Source organism: Artemia franciscana, chromosome 6 (genome assembly GCF_032884065.1).
Source record: "Artemia franciscana chromosome 6, ASM3288406v1, whole genome shotgun sequence".
NCBI classification, from domain to species: domain Eukaryota; kingdom Metazoa; phylum Arthropoda; class Branchiopoda; order Anostraca; family Artemiidae; genus Artemia; species Artemia franciscana.
The window spans coordinates 17059890-17078106 of NC_088868.1; the positions used below are offsets into that span (position 1 = coordinate 17059890).

General features: G+C 34.5%; 1 protein-coding gene across 6 annotated transcripts in view; it reads left to right on the forward strand.

Annotated features, from left to right (window-relative positions):
* The window catches only part of LOC136028113 (GTP-binding protein RAD-like), a 196796-nt gene extending 189655 nt beyond the window's left edge, over positions 1–7141 (forward strand). For all 6 annotated transcript variants that reach the window (XM_065705750.1, XM_065705748.1, XM_065705752.1 and 3 more), the window contains one exon: positions 6603–7141. In XM_065705750.1, coding sequence (XP_065561822.1) covers positions 6603–6895 — 293 coding nt within the window. In that variant the 3' untranslated portion in view covers positions 6896–7141. The remainder of the gene's footprint in view (positions 1–6602) is intronic.
* The last annotated feature ends 11076 nt before the right edge of the window (positions 7142–18217 follow it).

Below are 18217 nucleotides of genomic sequence, written 5' to 3' on the forward strand. Positions count from 1 at the left end.
GATGTAAAAAAAGGCTTAAAACCTTGGTTTTAAACTTATTATTTGATTATAATTCCATTTTTTCAGTTAAATAATCCAAAAGCACTGGTTAATCACGATTAAGCTGGTAGAAGATTCAAAACAATTTCTTTATTTTTCCACCGCCATGTTTCCTCTATCGGCTTTGAAATTTTTGACATATAAATGAAACGGTAGTTTTTAAACGGTATACAGAATAGGCAAAAAACTTGGCGGATTAAAAAAAAAATTATTCAACTTAATCCTGACAAATCAATGTTTGTGGATTATATGACTTATACAATATGGATTTACAACGAAATAGTAAGTTTGAAACAAAGGTTATAACCCATTTGTCGGCCTATATCCAAAATATATATAATGCTATTATTATCTTGAAGGGTCGTAAAAAGGCTTAAAATTGATTTTGCGCGAAAAGCAGTTATTATATCAGAAAGAACATAAAAAATGGCATCTAGTAGTATGTTTATTTTATGCGGAAGTCAATAATATGAACTAGCAAGATCTTTACCTCTTTTCTGATTGAAAAACCCAAAAGGGTACGGAAGGAATATTAATGATTCTTTAATTGCAAAAAATTGGATACAAGCATCATTTTGAGAATTAAGAGACAATATACAACTAGGTGTGTATTTGGCTATTGCAAAATCTTAAGAATTCCAAAGAGAGCAACATAAAACTGTTGTAGAAATCTTGGGATCATTCAATATTCCCCAGTCACTTTCTGCAAGTTTGCAACAAATAGATTGGAGAGGTGTCCAAAATCACGTTTCAACTTAACTTCTTTCGTGTTATTTGAAGAAGGACGTTGAGTGAATCTGCTAAATAAAAATGCAAAAATGCATCTGTACTTCTAGTTTTGAACAAGAAAAAGTTAATTTCATATTATCAACAATCCTGGAAATAGAAAAGTAGTTTCTAAACTTCTGTAATACATCCTTCAAGTTTAGTTCATAAAATGAATATTGGACTTGAACTATTTGATTTATAAAGAGATATTTACGTTATTTTTTTAAATAGGTCTTTTGTTTTGTTTTGTTTAATGTCCATGTAATCCACCGAATTAAATAGGAACTGGGTCACGTGTTGTTCTAAAGTGTCCTTTGTACTGCAGCATTTCAAAATGAGCATTTCCGCGCCATTCTCAGCATGGTGCTACTTCCACTGCTGTTCTCATTTTAGGATAAAATCATGTACGATTTAGATCGATATTCTCCCCCTTTGCTATCTAGAGTTCAATTCCCTGCTACTGATACATTAGTAAAAACATACCTAATAAAGACATAATACGGAACAGAATACCCTTATTCGGCATTGTGGAGTGGCATGCATGAGAGGTCTAGCATAAGTGGGAGGTGGTAACAACGGCAATGAAAGGGGTAAAATTAACCAAACTAAAAAAAAATAGTTCAAAAAACTTACGTGAATGTCGTTTACAAAAGAAGCTAACTCATTAACAAAAAAAACATAATTTGTTTCAAAATAAACTTGTTCTGTTTTCTTGAAAAAGAATATAATTGGTTAGTGTTTCGTCTTGCGTGAACTTTCATTGTAAAGCAAAAACTTACGTGATTGTCCTTAAGCAAAAAAAAAGTCGTTTGTCCTGAAGAAAAAAAACTTTACATGAAGGTTGTTAAGAAAGAATAAACATTCTGTTGTCGTGAAAAGAAAATAACCTTGCGTAAATATGGTTTGCGAGAAAACCTAACTTACTAACAAGAAGAAAGGGTTAAAAAATCCTAATTCGCTCAAATGGTTTGTTCTTAATGTTTCTCTTACGTGAACTGTCACTAATTGAACTGTTTGCAAAAAAAGGGTTCTGTTGTCTTGAAAAAGGAATTAATTAGCTAATGTTTCATCTTATGTGAACTGTCATTGCAAAAAAAAAACTTACGTGAATGTCGTTAAGAAAAAAACAATCCATTGTCCTGAAAAAGAAAACAAGCTTAAATAGAAAAAAAACCTTACGTGATTGTCGCTAAGAAAAAAACAAACAATTTCGTTGTCCTGAAAAAGAAAAAAAACTTACGTGAATGTCGTCTACCCAAAAAAACCTAATTCATTAACAAGAAAAAAATTAAAGAAGAGTCATCATTTAATTCAAAGGGTTACTTCTGCTAAAAAATTTTATCAGGTCCTTATATTCGTAATAAAATCAAAATGGCAAAACACACAGTCTTGCTACGTCATCCGTGTTATAATAATATTCAATGAAACATTCGCAAGCAATCTAAGTACATTTGCCAAAGCTCTGGCCTTGTCAAGGTCATATCAATCAAATTATAACATTGGGTTTTAAATTTCCTTATTATCTTAACAGCCTAAAAAAGGTTCATCTCCATGAACAATGGATATTCAATTGACGAAACCATTTGCTAATAACCCATCAAGTCTCCTTTGAAACCATTTCCAATTGCATATTTCATCCTCATCAGGCACACCGATGTCCAATCCCAATAAACACATGCTAATAATCCTTCCAAATTTCAAAAAAGTGAGGGGTGCTGACTCTTCTTATTATGAGGACGTGCCAAGGGAACCTTTGGCACCAGGAACCACGTAAGTATAGCCTAGATATCTATTGTTGCGTTCCGAAAACTTTTGCCTCTTAACAAGGCCACTAGAACTTAAGTTTCTCAGACTGTCGGTTCGATGTGATGATTTATGGGGAAAACTAAAAAAAAGAAAAATAAACAATACAGAGCCCACTTTGATCTGATAAGTAGACTAAACTAGGGGGCATATTGTGCACAAGTTTTTTTTTGGAGGGTCATATGGATTACAACAAATGCACCTATTGATTGCTTTGTAGAAACGGACATCAAGTAGAAGTTGATTCACATTGTTATGCTATAGTAAAGTGTGTTTTCGGTGAAAGATGAATTATTTGCATTTTTAAGCAGTTTAATAACTTTCTCCATTTTAATAACATCCTATAGGCAAGAGATACATCTGTATCTAAATTGGATAGTATATCTTTGAACTTCACTCAAACGCTTTTCCAAGTCTTTTTTTCTCTTGTAATAAAATTCTTACAAAAAAAAGTACTAGTAGGTTCTTGGAAGAAAGTAGTAAATAATGGTTAAAAAATAAGTAAAATCTGATAACATTGAAAGCTGCTTGTGGAATTTTAAAATAAACCACTTTGTCTCAATTTCAGAAGCCGCTTCTACTTTGTAAGCTCTAAGGTAAAATTTCATTGAGGAAAAAGAATTTCAGGATATAAAGACTTCAAATATTATACGTTATCGGTCCTATTTTTATAAACTGGCCCGAATTTGAATTCGATCCGGAAATATTTTAATTTTTTGCAATTTGATATTGTATGCATTTTTTTCCCTTGGCAAAAAGAAGACATCCTTTTTTTATGAAGCATTCTTTTTATAGCGAAAGGTTCTTTTGCGCTTTGCTGAGTTTGTCACATAATGCTTATACATGCGAAGACGATGTAAAGCTTAAAAATAAATACTTATTGTGTCTGAAGTGTCGTAAGATCACTTTTATCTATTATATTGCACTTACGGGTTGCTCTTTTACATGTGTGCTTGTTCCCGAAATTAACTACAGTAATGTAAATTTTTAGGAATTGTCATGGGATGGGGTAACTAAAATATGGGGACACATTAAACATTGAGTCATTCTCTTTAATTCATTCTTGTTTCTATGTCCATAGAGTTAAAATTACCCACGCTCCACAATAATAATTTTCTTTTATTTTGAACTACCTATTTGAAGCACCTTTATTTTGAACTACTTATAGCTCTTGCTTGGCAGTGTATCCTGGTTCCCCTAGGGCAAAGGGCTGGAGGACAGTTGGTAGTTAAGTTGGATAAATGCGAGGTAAGGTTGTTTCTGAGAGTAGGAGCAGTGACTACGCTGCGTATTAAGTTTAAAGGGTAACGATTGAGGATCTTGGCGTCCAGGAATGGACTGAGTATTGTTGTTATGTGTAATTTATTTTTTGACAATAAACCCAATGATTGATTGATTGATTGATTGATTGAATGAGTATCGCCAGCGTAGAGGGAACCATTTGTCAGCGCTGTTAGTCTTTTCTAGAGTGGCTGTTTAGGGTGTCGGTCAGAGTTTGAGTAAGGTCGATGTCTCGGGAGGTGATGTTTCGGGAACCTTATGTTCAATATTTTGAGTCTACTGTACAATTTGGTTGGAGCGGTAGCTGCAACCTAGTAAAGAACAAACTAGGGCCATTGTAAGAAAAATAAAAAAGAGGCTCGTGAGATAGAAAAAAAAAATCACCCTTCATACCCAATTCAAGAAGAGTCAATATTACCTCATTTTTTTTTTTTTTTCTTCATTTGTAGAATTCTTTTTTCAAAACAAATTACAGGGAATTTTGGTAATGACCCCGGTAAATGGCGTCAGATTGAAACAGAAAAGCACACCATTGAAATTGCCATGGTCAAAGGCCCTATACAAGATACTTACATCCTCCTGGCTTGAACAACAAGGAAAATTACTTTGTCTTGGGTAGCAATGAGCAGGGCTCTAGAACATTAGATAGAGATGTTCAAAGAATTACTTGCAAGAGAATTGCTATATTTAGGGCCTTTTGTAATCAACAAAATTGAATATTAAAAAATAAACACAATTTTTGACAAACAACTGCATCTTCGTGTACAACATGATGTTATATTGGGTATGATATTATATTTGAATAACTTTGGCTGATTTCCTGGGGTTCGTTCTTTACTCTTTCAATTTTATATTAAATATTGTGTTTTTTTATTTACAAAAGTGAGTATATATAGCAATTTCCCTTAAAATGGGTTCTTAAACAGCTCTCTATGATGTTCCAGTGCCCTGCTAGCCGAGGAGAGGGAGAAAGCAGAAAAGAAAGCGATGCTTCTCATGTAAAACAAGTGGCTTTCCTTGTTTTTCAAGACAATGGATTTACAACAAATTTCGTAATTTTCCCCGGTGTAGATTTTTCTAAAAAAGTTAATATGAGCAAAATATATTCATATTTCGGGGCAAGAGTTTTGGCGTCGAAAGTATTGATTAGTAGAATATCACTTGTACAACCCATGAAAATCTTTATTGAAATACTCCACTCATTTAAAAAAAATTATAATAATGCCAGAAACCACATAATGCAAATTATAATATAAATAGAATAATGCAAAACCCGCTCCACATAATAATAACACCCGTTACTGCCGATTAACAAACTTTGATTCTACTTTTCGAGAGGACAGTCCCATCGCCAATGTTCTGTAGTAACTGCTAATTACAGATGTTTTATCATGTTTAACGTTATGTCATGTTATGATCATAGAGTTCGATCTTTACTGTATTAAATAAAAAAAAAACAAGTTTTTTTAAATGAAAGTAAGGAGCAACATTAAAACTTAAAACGAACAGAAATTACTCCGTATACGAAAGGGGCTTTTTCTTCTCAACGCCCCGCTCTTTACGCTAAAGTTTGACTCTTTCTCTTAACTCTATTTTTAAAACAGTAAGAAACTTTAGCGTAAAGAGCGGGGCGTTGAGGAGGAAACGCCCCTTTCATATACAGAGTAATTTCTGTTCGTTTTAAGTTTTAATGTTGCTCCTTACTTTCATTTATAAAACTTGTTTTTTTTATTTAGTTTCTGGACGTTTTTGAATTAATGTATGTTTTGATCTTGGCTCTCCGCACATAAATAGTTGAAACGAAATTTGCATATTAATTTATTGCAATTAATCGGAAGATTTTGAAAAGAAATGAGTGTGGGAGGAGGCCTAGCTGCCCTCCAAGTTTTTAATTACTTAAAAAAGCAACTAGAACTTTTAATTTTTTACAAACGTTTTCATTGGTAAAAAATATACGTAACTTACGAATTATCATATGTAATATCTATATTCGTATGTTTTTATTGCGTATATGAGGGGGTTCAACCCTCGTCGATACCTCGCTCTTTACACTAAAGCTTAGATTTTGTCCCAATTCCTTAAGAATGACCTCTGAATGACAAAGGTCGTAGAATAAATAGTTGAAATTACTAAAAATACTTTAGCGTAAAGAGTGAGGTATAACAAAGAGGTAAACCCCTCATATGCGTAATAATTTTTGTCGTTTTAAGTTTTAATGCTGCTCCTTACTTTCAGTAGAAAAAACTTTTCATATTTATTTTTTCATTTTTTTTCAAATAATGCTAGAAAATCCTGCACCCCCTTCATTGAAATTCTCTTCCCCCATGAGAAGTTTCTCCATGGAAGTATCCTCCCATGTAACCCCCCCTCAACTCTCCCCCCTAAACAAAAAAAAATCCCCCTGAAAATGTCTGTACACTTTCCAGTAACCATTACTATATGTAGAAACAGGTCAAAGTTGGTAACTTGCAGCCCTCCCATGGGGACTGTGGGGGAGTAAGTCGTCCCTAAAGACATAGTTATTACGTTTTTTGACTGTGGCGAATAAAATGGCTATCTCAGAATTTGGATCCGGTCACTTTTGGGGAAAAATAGCGTGGGAGGGGGCCTAGGTGCTGTATTAAAACTGTATTTTCATATCTCTGAAATTACTTCCGTCCGAATTTTTTCTAAACCATTATTGTTTTACTTTTACCCAACTATTTTTTCAGAGGGGAAATCACTGGCATCGTCATTTGATACAAAATTTATCGAAACATCAAGTGGAATTCAACATAATGTGGACGAGCTTTTAGTCGGAGTTCTAAAGCAAATACGACTAAAGGGGGAAAGAGGCTCAGATGATGAAGAAACAAGACTTATCAGGAAAAAATCATCAAAGAAAAAGCGAAAGTCTGGATGTCGTCGGTCTGGAAGCTTCAAAATTCCAGGAATGCAACTACTGGACAAAGTGTTATGCCATGATGCCAAGTCAAAATCGTGCGAAGATTTGCATGTGCTTTGAATGGTAAAATAATGAAATTGGGTCCAATAAATTTTAAATGGTTGTATTCAGAACAGGTAAAATCTCAATGGAGTAAATTTATGATGCTGAGAAGTGTTTCCGGTATTGAGAAGACTGTCGTAAAATTCTATTTTTCATTGATGGAAACATATTTTCCGGAGAAATGCAATTTTTCTATCTTCATTCTTTAACTTTTATAAGAATTTAGCGGCGATAGTAAAAAAAAAAGAGCATTTGACGAATTAGAAGGAATCTGTATTGTTATTTTTAGCTCTAATAAAATATAAAATACAAATGTTTATAGTTTTATGTTTGTTACGAGATTTGGGAGGATTTTTGACTTAAAGCTGGCGCTTTTTTCGATCCTTTTTCATTAGGAACATCTGACTCATTCTGATTCTTCTGTTCTTATGCTGAAATTTTTTTTATCGAATACCATATTCAGTGACAATCCGGATTCATGAAACAGAATTCAGAGCTAATATTTGAAAAAAAAAACTAAAAAAGAAAACCTTGTAAACAACGGGTGTATGATCTACGACTACTACTAATAACTCACCGCAGCACCATACCACCTGAGGCCAACAGAGCTACATACGCTCCTCATCCAACCCATTCTATTCAAAGCCTCCCTTTTTACACCCTTCCAGGAAGTTCCCGTTTCGTTTAAATCCTAATTTATGAGGCCCTCCCACTCCTAACGAGGACAACCTGCTTTCTGTTTAGCCCTAGGAGGTTGACTGAAAAGGACAATCTTCGGTAATCTGTCAGCCTTCATCCGCAGAATGTGGCCAGCAGAAAGCGGGATTCAACTTTACGTACAATTTCGTACAGCCTACTGTTTGAAATACGGTTAGTCAGCCGGGCACCCAGAACAATCCGTAAGAAATTTCTCTGGAAAATATCTAGCAAATTTTCATCCACTTTTCGGGACACCCATCCTTCAGAGATATATTTGACCACTATCATCACTGTAGCTTCCAATATTCTAATCTTGGTTTGCAGACTTACTAGCCTATTCTTCCAAGCTTTTTTAACTGTGAAAAAACATCCTGAGCCTTGGCTATTCTACTTTTAATATCTTTACTGCTCCCAAGGTCCTTACTAATAAAACTGCCAAGGGGAAGCTGCCCACCTGGTCAATCTTTTTGTTACCCAATGTCATTTTTTCGTCTTCACTTATTCCTAGCCTCAGCGACTTAGTCTTCTTATTATCAATTTTCAAACCTATTCCAGCACCCTGATTTCGCAAAACCTCTAAAACACTCACACTTCCATCTAATATGCTTAAATTATCAGCAAAATCTAAGGTCAAGAAATTGTTTCCTTCCCATTTGCTTCCGTGGTCTCCCATTGCTTTCCTGTGCTCCTTAAGACAAAGTCCATCAAACAATCCAAATAATCCTGATTTGATACAAAACCAGCTGCTAACCCCATTTCCTACCTTAACCGCAGCTATAGTATCCGCGTACATAGCACTAATCAATTTATTGTATTTGTCTGGTATACCATATGGAAATAAGACCTTCGCTAAAGCTCTTCTATCAATAGAATCGATCGCTTGCTCATAATATGTAAAAACTGAGGATCAAAGGTGTTTGACAACTAAGGCACTTCTCAATTATTAACCTAAGAGGCAAAATTTGGTTGACACATCCTCTACCTTTTCTAAAACCGTACTATTCTTCTCTTAAAACTTTGTCAACAACATCTCTTAGTCTAAAAAGTATCATATTACTAAATAATTTGTTACCTACAGAGACCAGACTAATGCCTCGATAATGACAACATTCACGCTTATCACCTTTATTATACAATGGTCTAATTAGTTTTTTCCTAAAATCATGAGGTGCTTACCCTTTTTCAAAAATCATATTTATAATCTTCAGTATATTATTTTTAGCCTCCGATCCACCCTATTTAAGAAACTCATTACTACACTATCAGCACCTGGAGCCTTTTTTTTATCTTTTTGGTACTGTCGCTAATTCTTCCCCACAAAACAAATCTTCCTTCACATCTAAGGTATCACAAACTTTTTCATTTTGCTCTTTATCTTTTCCTGCACCTGTATATCGGTTTAGCGCATTCTCAAAATGTTCTGCCCATCTCTCTTTAGCTCTTTCCTTATCACCAATCGTGGCCCCATTGCTATTTTTCACTGGGGCAAGTCTGAATTGACTATTCCCTCGGAATTTATCAAAATGCCAGTATAATATTTTACTATTATGCTGCATCTTCCATATCCTTGGCAATATTATCCATGGACTTTCTTTACATTCCTTTTGTTTCATATGATCTATCACTCGGATATTTCTCGTACAAACCCCTTCTGCTCTCTATTAAACATAAAGCTTTTCGCTAATATTCCTAGCTGCAGCCTTAACTTTCTCCCCTAATACACCATCATTAATTTCAAAAACTGTTTTTCTAAAAATATTCCATTCATCTTCCATATTATCAAATTTTAAACTCTCAAATTTAGTATGCAACCGTTCGTGGAACATTTCTCTCAAATTTTTATCCTGGAGTCTACCAACATCATAACTTCTCGGGAGGTAGTTTCCCTTGCAAAATTTTAATTTTAAGTTAACCCTAGACACTACTAGATGATGATCTTTACTTTTAACATCAATTACAGTACTCTTATATACCCTAGTATCTTGTATTGATTCTGCTAGTCTTCCGTTTACAATAACATAATCAATGAGGTTTGCTATCTCACCATCACGTGAATACCATGCCAACTTATTTTCATTTTATGACCAAACACTGTATATAACTAGGTTGTGATACCTACAAAATTGCATAAGTCTGTAGCCATTACTATTTTCTTTTACTACACCAAATTTACCTGGGCTAGGGTACCATCTATCCTGGACGTTAAAATCTTATAGTAAAAAAACCGTATTTCTAGCTGGTACCCTGTCTGTTCACTCCTATAACTGTAAGTAAAATTCATCTGAGTCACTAGTATCTGTGTCAGTCGGTTCAACAGGTGCATATACTACAATAGCTGATGTTCTGAACTTTATAGTCATAAAACGAAGTTTAAAACCCATTAAAAGTTACGAGCCTGAGAAAATTTGCCTTATTTTAGAAAATAGGGGAAAGTACCCCTAAAAAGTCATAGAATCTTAACAAAAATTACGCCATTAGATTCAGCGTATCAGAAAACCCTACGCAAGAAGTTTCTAGCTCGTATCTACAAAAATGTGGAATTTTGTATTTTTTGCCACAAAACAGATCACGGATGCGTATTTATTTGTTGTTTTTTTTTCCAGAGGTGATCGTATCAACCCAGTTGTCCTAGAATGTCGCGAGAGGTCTCATTCTAACGGAAATTAATAGTTCTAGCTCCCTTTTTAAGTGACCGAAAAAATTGGAGGGCACATAGGCTCATGCCACACTCATTTTTTCCCAAAGTCATCGGATCAAAATCCTGAGATAGCCATTTTATTCAACATTGTCGAAAAACCTAATAACTGTGTCTTTGGGGACGACTTACTCCCCCACAGTCCCCGTGGAAGGGGCCGCAAGTTACAAACTATGACCAGTGTTTACATATAGTAATGGTTATTGGGAAAGGTACAGACGTTTTCAGGGGGATTTTTTGTTTGGGGGAGGGGTAGAGGGGAGGGGGTTATGCAGGGGGAACTTTCCATGGAGCAATTTGAAAAGGGGGAAGAAAATTTCTATGAAAAGGGTGCAGGATTTTGTTGCATTTTTTAAAAAACTAATGAAAAAACAAACATGAAAAAGTTTTTTCAACTAAAAGTAAGGAGCAGCATTAAAACTTAAAACGAAGAGAAACTATTATGCATATGAGAGGATCACCTCCTCCTAATATCTCACTTTTTACGCTACAGTAAATTTATTAATTTAAACTATTTATTCTACAGCCTTTGTGATTCAGGGGTCATTCTTAAGGAATTGGGACAAATGAGAATCCATATATAGAAGCCTACCGTGTGCCACGCCTGGACCCAGCTAGTTAAATAAAAAAAAAGTTTTTTTTAACTGAAAGTAAGGAGCGACATTAAAACTCAAAACTAACAGAAATTACTCCGTATATGAAAGGCGCTGTTCCCTCCTCAACGCCCCGCTCTTTACGCTAAAGTTTTTTTACTGTTATAAAAAGTAGAGTTGAGAGAGAGTCAAACTTTAGTGTAAAGGGTGGGGCGTTTAGGAGGGAACAGCGCCAAGACGATCAAAACGGTTTGAGATGGATACAGCATAAACCTGGCACATGTTGGAGTTTGCGAGATTTTTCAGGTCTAGTTTTGGGGGGACGGAGATCACATCTCTGTGCTTTCAAGCATAGTCTAAGGTTAAAGACGACATGCCTGTGGTCGGTGTTTCTCAATTCTGCACTTCTGTAAGTTCGGCAGTTAGCTATAGAGGAACGCCAGCACCGGGACACAATTATGTAGTCTAATATCTTTCCTGTTCGTCCGTCATTGCTATACCAGGTATATTTGTGAACCTTTTTCCTTTGGAAGAGGATGTTGGTGATCACAAGATCATGCATGTTGCACAGATGAAGGAGCCTCAGCCCATTGTCGTTCAAGCAATTGGGTGTTACAGGTCCTAGAGCATTGTCCCAAACGCCATTTCTATCTCTGAAAGTGCCATTAAAGTCGCCAAGAAGGGTTAAAACATCATGAGGGGATACTTGTGCGAGGATGCTAGACAGTAAAACGATCTTTCATCTCATCTGAGGCTTGATTTGTCGGGGCGTAGCTGACAATGATGGTCCATATTCCATTTTTGTGCTGGATTTTCGCTGTTAGTATCCTGTCTGATATCTGCTCGTAAGAAAGGAGACACCTCCTGGTCTGAGAGTCTAACACAAGTTCAACTCTATTGGTTTTGGTTTTCTGATCACCCAACCCGATTAAGTAATAGCCTACACCAATGTCTTCAGAGTCGTTTCCTATAAGGCGAGCTTCAATTACGCCTGCTACAGTCACACCAGAATGCTTGAGTTCTAGCGCAAGTATTGACTTCGCTCCAGGGAAGTTAAAGTTCAGAACAATCCAGGTGGCTAAGCGAAGACCACCTTGGTCAATAGGGTTCAAACGATGGTAAAATCTCGATCCAAGGACATGTTGAGGTCTTGAAGGTTAAAAGGAAGATCGATCATCCGAGGCAAAAACATCACTATTCGTTGCACTTAGGTTCGGGTGTGGGGTCGCAAGCCCAACCGACCCTAGGCCTGGAACCTGATTATCTAGGAGAGCCTAACTATTGAGTGTCCCTGGGGTGGACTCCACCCACCTTGTGAGGTCAAGGCCACTCTTTACGTGGAGCGTTTAGTTAAGGGGTTCCCCTATATCCAGTGGCACGTGGTCTGCAAATCAAGGTCTGCTTCCTTCCGGACGAGCTCCGCACCACCACCGAAATTAATAATGTTGATGCAAGATAAAGCATGAACCAGCCTTTGCATTTTCACCCGTAGTATTTTTTGTAGAAACTATGAGAAACATTCTCCTCTTTCTTAGAACAATATTATTTGTTCACAATAAAAACTGTTTTCTTTCGTAATTTTCTGTCTTTTTTTAAATTCCTTTAGTGTTAGAAAAGAGTCACCTGCTCGAAAATATAACGCTTTATTTCTAAAGGCTATATCAGTAAACTTTCTATAACTGAAGTAGTAACTTTGTCAATTATATAGTTTATATTGCATCTAATCTACTGCCCAAATAATGAATGTTATCAAAATCTTTGAGAAGTGCTTCATTTCTCTCTATAAAAAAGTTAGAAAATTATGGACTAAAAAGCTTCTTTTATGCTAGTTTCTGTCTCAATAATTTTTCGTTGATATTCCTTAAACACGACAAGAACCACAAAATGAAAAATAAATAGAACATAAATTAGTCTACAAAAGCTGTTATTTACAATAAATGTCTTTTCTTGCTCCAAGTAGCTCTCTTCAATATATGTTTCTTGGTATTTCAAACTTAAAAGGAGCAATTTCATAGTATCTCTAGGACTGTTTAATATTCATTTGATTGTAATTTGCTATTTCATGGAAACTTGATTCTTCAAAACACCTGCTTTCTTTCCTTTAGGTATATCGATTTAGGGATGGACATAAAGTGATAGAATTTAAAGACTTTTATGAACAAAATAGGGTCTATTGTTTGCCAATGAACTTGGTTTACGCTTGCAGCACTAAATACAATAAGTTTCGTTATCGACAGTTTCTGGCTGGAATTCAGTCTCTTTGGGTTTCTCTGCCCTTTAAATTGTGTCATAGTACTTAGCTAATTTATCCCAATTTTAGGTTAAAGGTGAATACTTGTAAGTCCTTGTTCTTTTTAAGAACAAGGACATAATTGTCCTTTTTAAGACTTTTCGTAGTCTTCCTGAAAGTGCTATCATAAATGATAGTACGTAATTACTATTACTATTATAATAACTCTTTTATTATTTTTCACTTAGGTAGACAAATAGGTTTAACTACCTGAGTATAAGTACGACACAGAACATTTTTACAATTCAGAGTCACATTCCTTATTGGAAGCAATCAGCACCAAAATAGGAATTTTTCCTCGTATCTTCGAAGCTTTTCTATGTCAAAAGTGTTCCCTTTTCTATATTCTCCTGTTTTTGCTTTCTTGCTGCGTAATAATTTGGGAGGAAATTCTTCGGAATTTATTTCCTGATTCCTGGAAAGTAAGTTGTTAATTGCAATACTCAAGAAATTCAAAGAAATCTAAAATCTGGAATACCGCTTTCTAATCCAGATACCCTACAAATAAGAATAAAAAAAACTGACTGCATACATTACATTCATGCATTTAGGTTATCAATGTTTGAAATATGTAGGTAAAAATAGCTGGAGGGGGGGAGGACTTTTCAACCCTACCCTTTCTAAATAACAATTTTTACCCTGATTACTTATATATTTCTATGTTATTTGCCCCTTTGATGAAAATATTGCATCCTCAAAAGTTCTCTTAAAGCAAGGTTATATGGCCGACCTTGCTGGTTTGATCATTACATCCTGAAATTTTACAGCAGGGAAAAGTATTCTGAGGGCAAATTCTCTTGTACATGCCTCTTCCATCCCTCCACAGAAGCTGAAAGTCAAAATTCATCAAAATCGAAAAGTGTTTAGAGGTATAAAGTACCTGGGATTGGTTTAGCCCAATGGAAGAAGTAGGGATATATGTCACAAGAATCTCCCACCCTCGGGTGAAATTTCAAAGTCTGTCGGAACTGAAAGTCACCTTTTTAGCCCACATGTTTTGTAAATGAAAGTTCTATCATAAATGATAGTACGTAATTTATGATTTAATTCGGTAAGTAATTATATAATTTTATTTATACTCTTAGGATACCATTAGCAAGCTGTATCCCCTACTCAAGTTACCTCTAACTTTCGTGTGTACTGGTATTAGCCTTTACCTGTTTTAGATCCCTAAGGATGGCAGCCCGGTACAAAAGAGCCAATTTAATGATAACCATATCTTAAGGTTCTGATATACTAAACAACAATACATTAAGCAATAAAGTGGCAAGGACAATAGAATGTGAAACTTTCAAATGACATGTCCTTTCAGTAAAATAGTTTGTAATTTCCGACAAAGGCGAAATCTGAAGTTTAGATTTGCTTTTGTTCACAAAGTGTTGTAGGTCCCTGTTCATTAAGATCCTAAAAATATTTATTTCAACACTGTATTGTTTTAGATTTGACTTGAGCAGGTGTTAGAGTCTAATTAGTGCGCAGGAAAATAATAACCAGTTGAGATATGCGACAGCTTATAATCCGACAATTTATTATTAATTTTAGGAACATTTTATCATCTTTTCTTTCTTATACGGTTGACACTTGGGACTATTCCTGGAGCAATTAATATAGGAAAAAATTAAGATTTCCTAGTGAAAGTAGAGAGCAAAATTGAGGCTTCAAACAAACAAAAATTACTGTTCCACAATTTCCATAATACATCCTTGCAAGACTACCCCGAATAAATGGACCCATAGTTGAAAAAAGTTTTGAAGAAATAGGAAGACAGGTCTGCAAACTAACATTTGAATATTAAAATTCCTTGGTACTGATAATGGATAAGTAAGATTTTGAAAGGTAGGCGCTTTGAAAGACTGAAGAAGATTTGGTAAACATTTTCCAAAGAAATTATGCAAGGATATTTTGGGTATTCGTGTGACTGATCGTATATGTAACTTTAAGTTTTACGAAATATATTGCAAATAAAAGACATGTTAAATTGACTGTGTTAAGTTTTACGGTTGTGAAAGATTGTACTTTTTGGCCAAGCAGAAATCAGGTCGTCTTAATAGACTTAATAGGAGAGTATTTAAAGGAGATCGAAGAGTTAAACTTTAAATAGGTGTGGGCGGAGCTGTGTTGGCGTCAATAGACTTTTTGCTAACATGAATTGTTAGTAACATTACCAGTAGTAGTAGTGATACCGTCCAGGGAGAGTCCAAGCCAAGCTATGGTCCAAGCAAAAATCAGGTCGTCCCCAAATTTAAATACTCTTTAAAGAGTATTTAAAGGAGATCGGAACTTCATGGAACGGGTAAAGAGTGAAACTTTAAATAGGTGTGGGCGGAGCTGTGTTGGCCTCAATAAACTTTGTGCTAACAGAAATTGTTAATAATTATTACCAGTAGTAGTAGTGGTACCGTTCAGGGAAAGTAGGAAACCAAAGAATACAGGATAAGGCTCAGAACCGTGCCTCATCAACTAGCAGTTTAAATCTGTTAAATGCATGCTTAACACCAATGCTTGATACAAGGCATGCTCAAAGTGACAGTTACGTCAAGATTATGTTTAAACCACCAAACAGTCCTCACAATAAATAACCAACGGCAAATTATATTAGAAAATAAACACCCTTTTCCATTTTTCAAGGCCATATTTTATGGTCTTTCCTATTAAACCTGCCTCATTTTGACTTTTTGAACTGGTTCAATTATTAAGGACATTTGGGATTTGAAGAAAAAACTTGTCCGAAAATCGCAGCCAAAAATCTTTCTGAAGATATATACGTAGACTAGAGGTTTTTTCCGTAGATCTTTCACAAATATGACAATTATTCCACAGAAGGGGAAAGACAATCTGGTATATAATAATAATTATATACCAGATAATTATTTACATATATTATATTCAATAATATTATAATTAGCTTCATAAACCTTTGACCAAAGGCCTATTGATAAATCTAACCTAACCCAAAATAGAACCCAGCTACTGTGAAATGAAGTATATGTAGCAAAGGGTCAAAAATCATTATGTTATTCTGAGCCAAAGTTTCTAACTTTTGTTTTTTAATAAAAATTTTAAGTTCTGAAACTGAGTTTTTTTAATTCTCCATTCTGATGGCTTTATGTTTTTTAAGAACAAATTTTCAAACATTAAAATGGTTGCTTTTTATTCAGGCTACAGAATATAAACTTATCAGTGTCAGGTTAATACTGTCCTCTGAAGGCCCCCTTACTAAACTACTTAAATGTACTTGATTGTTTTACTGAATAATAGCCTTGGATACAACTTTTAACCTAAGACCCCTCTTCTCAAAATCCATGGCAATACTTTTCTAATACAATAAGTTGTTAAGGCTTAAAGGGGAGCTTATACCGCGTGGGGTAAGCTAGAAGCAGGGAAAGCAGCTTATTTGAACTTTTGATGTCTTATACGGTCTTTTGAGTAACTTTCTAAAGTTTCTATAGTACAAAGAACTTGAAGAGGAAAATTTCACATTATTTATTTTTATAATTTAATAGAGATCTTTTGACTATTAATCCTATGGATATACAATAATATAGTAGGCCAATGATTAAATTAGAATGGTCAGCGTCTACCCAATCCAGTAAATAAGAACTTGGCATTTACGTATACTCTCAACATCTGATGCCACTGATTGAGCCTCTTCCGTACAAACAGTTTTTTTTTTCACAAATTTTTCATTGAAGGTTCTTTATTATGCATGGGAATTTCCTAACTTAAAAGTTTAAAATATTTGTTTCAGTTTCACCCAACTTACTCTGAGTTCAATCTTTTTCCTTTTTCAAATGGTATATTAGAAAAAATTGACACTGTTCTTTTACCAATATAAATCTTCTTTGGGAAAATACCAGCTCACAAGCTGTTATTACCGAACAACTTTACTAAAAAATGGTTACAAACTTTCTCTTTATTACCCAGAAATACGATTTTCTTCATAGAAAGATGCTTCAATAAAAGTTTAAAAAACTAACAGTTTTTATTTAGGTAATGTATTTCAACCACAAATAAATATCTAGACCAAGTCTATAGGAAGATCAACGCCATCTTTGTTCTTCAAGATTTCTTTAAGTTTTGCACAAAAAAGGATTTATTGGAAAATCATCCAACATGGACGTACTCAAATTATCCTGTCTTCTAAAAACAGTTGCCCGTGATTTGTATGAGGAGTTCACCCTCAGATAGTGAATGAGGATTTTATATTTTTCGATATTTATATGTCAGAGTAAGCAAAAGCTGGAACATGAATTTTGGTTTTAAACTGGAGAGACAACGCTACTTGATTGTTTTGATACTTTTTATTGAGAAAAATAAAATGAGGTGTAGTTCATATAAAAACAAAAATAAAGATTACCTTTGTCTAAACCAGCAGAGTCTTTTATAACATTTTTAAGAACAAATAAGGCTTTATAAGAAAAAACGACTTTCACAAACAAAATTGCTGAACTTGTTTTAACGTCAAGAACAAAAATTATAAAATTAACCAAAAAGCAGTAATAATGATAATGTATATAGTAAAAGAGGGCCACCATATCTTCCTATGGTCCACCATAGGAAGATACAGTCAAGATACTAAAACCGAAAGCAAAATCAACAAGTGTGGGAAGTTAAATGTGTGGAAAATGACGTGTAGTTCAGATAATAAAAAAAGTAATGTGTATATAAAAAAAAATTAGCATAGCCAAAACCCCCTTGAAGATCTTTTTAAAGATCACATACATTTTATACAAAAATGAATTTCATCAAAATTGCTGAAATTTTATTGACGTCACGAAAAAAATAAATAAAAATAAGCCAAAAAGAAGATTAATAATTACGTAGTAATGATGGTAAATTTATTCGAAAAAGTTAACATCACCAAACAGAGATAAAGTAAAACCAAATGAAAAATCAAAGAGTGTCAAAAGTTAAACATGCGTTATGGCATAGTAAGAAGAAGAAATAGGAATTATAAGATAGGGAAGGAGGCAATATCAAAAAACATGTATTTCAAATTACGTTTCTATGCAAAAAGCAATCAAAACGGCAAAAGATTGTTCTATCAACAAAATAAATAAGTA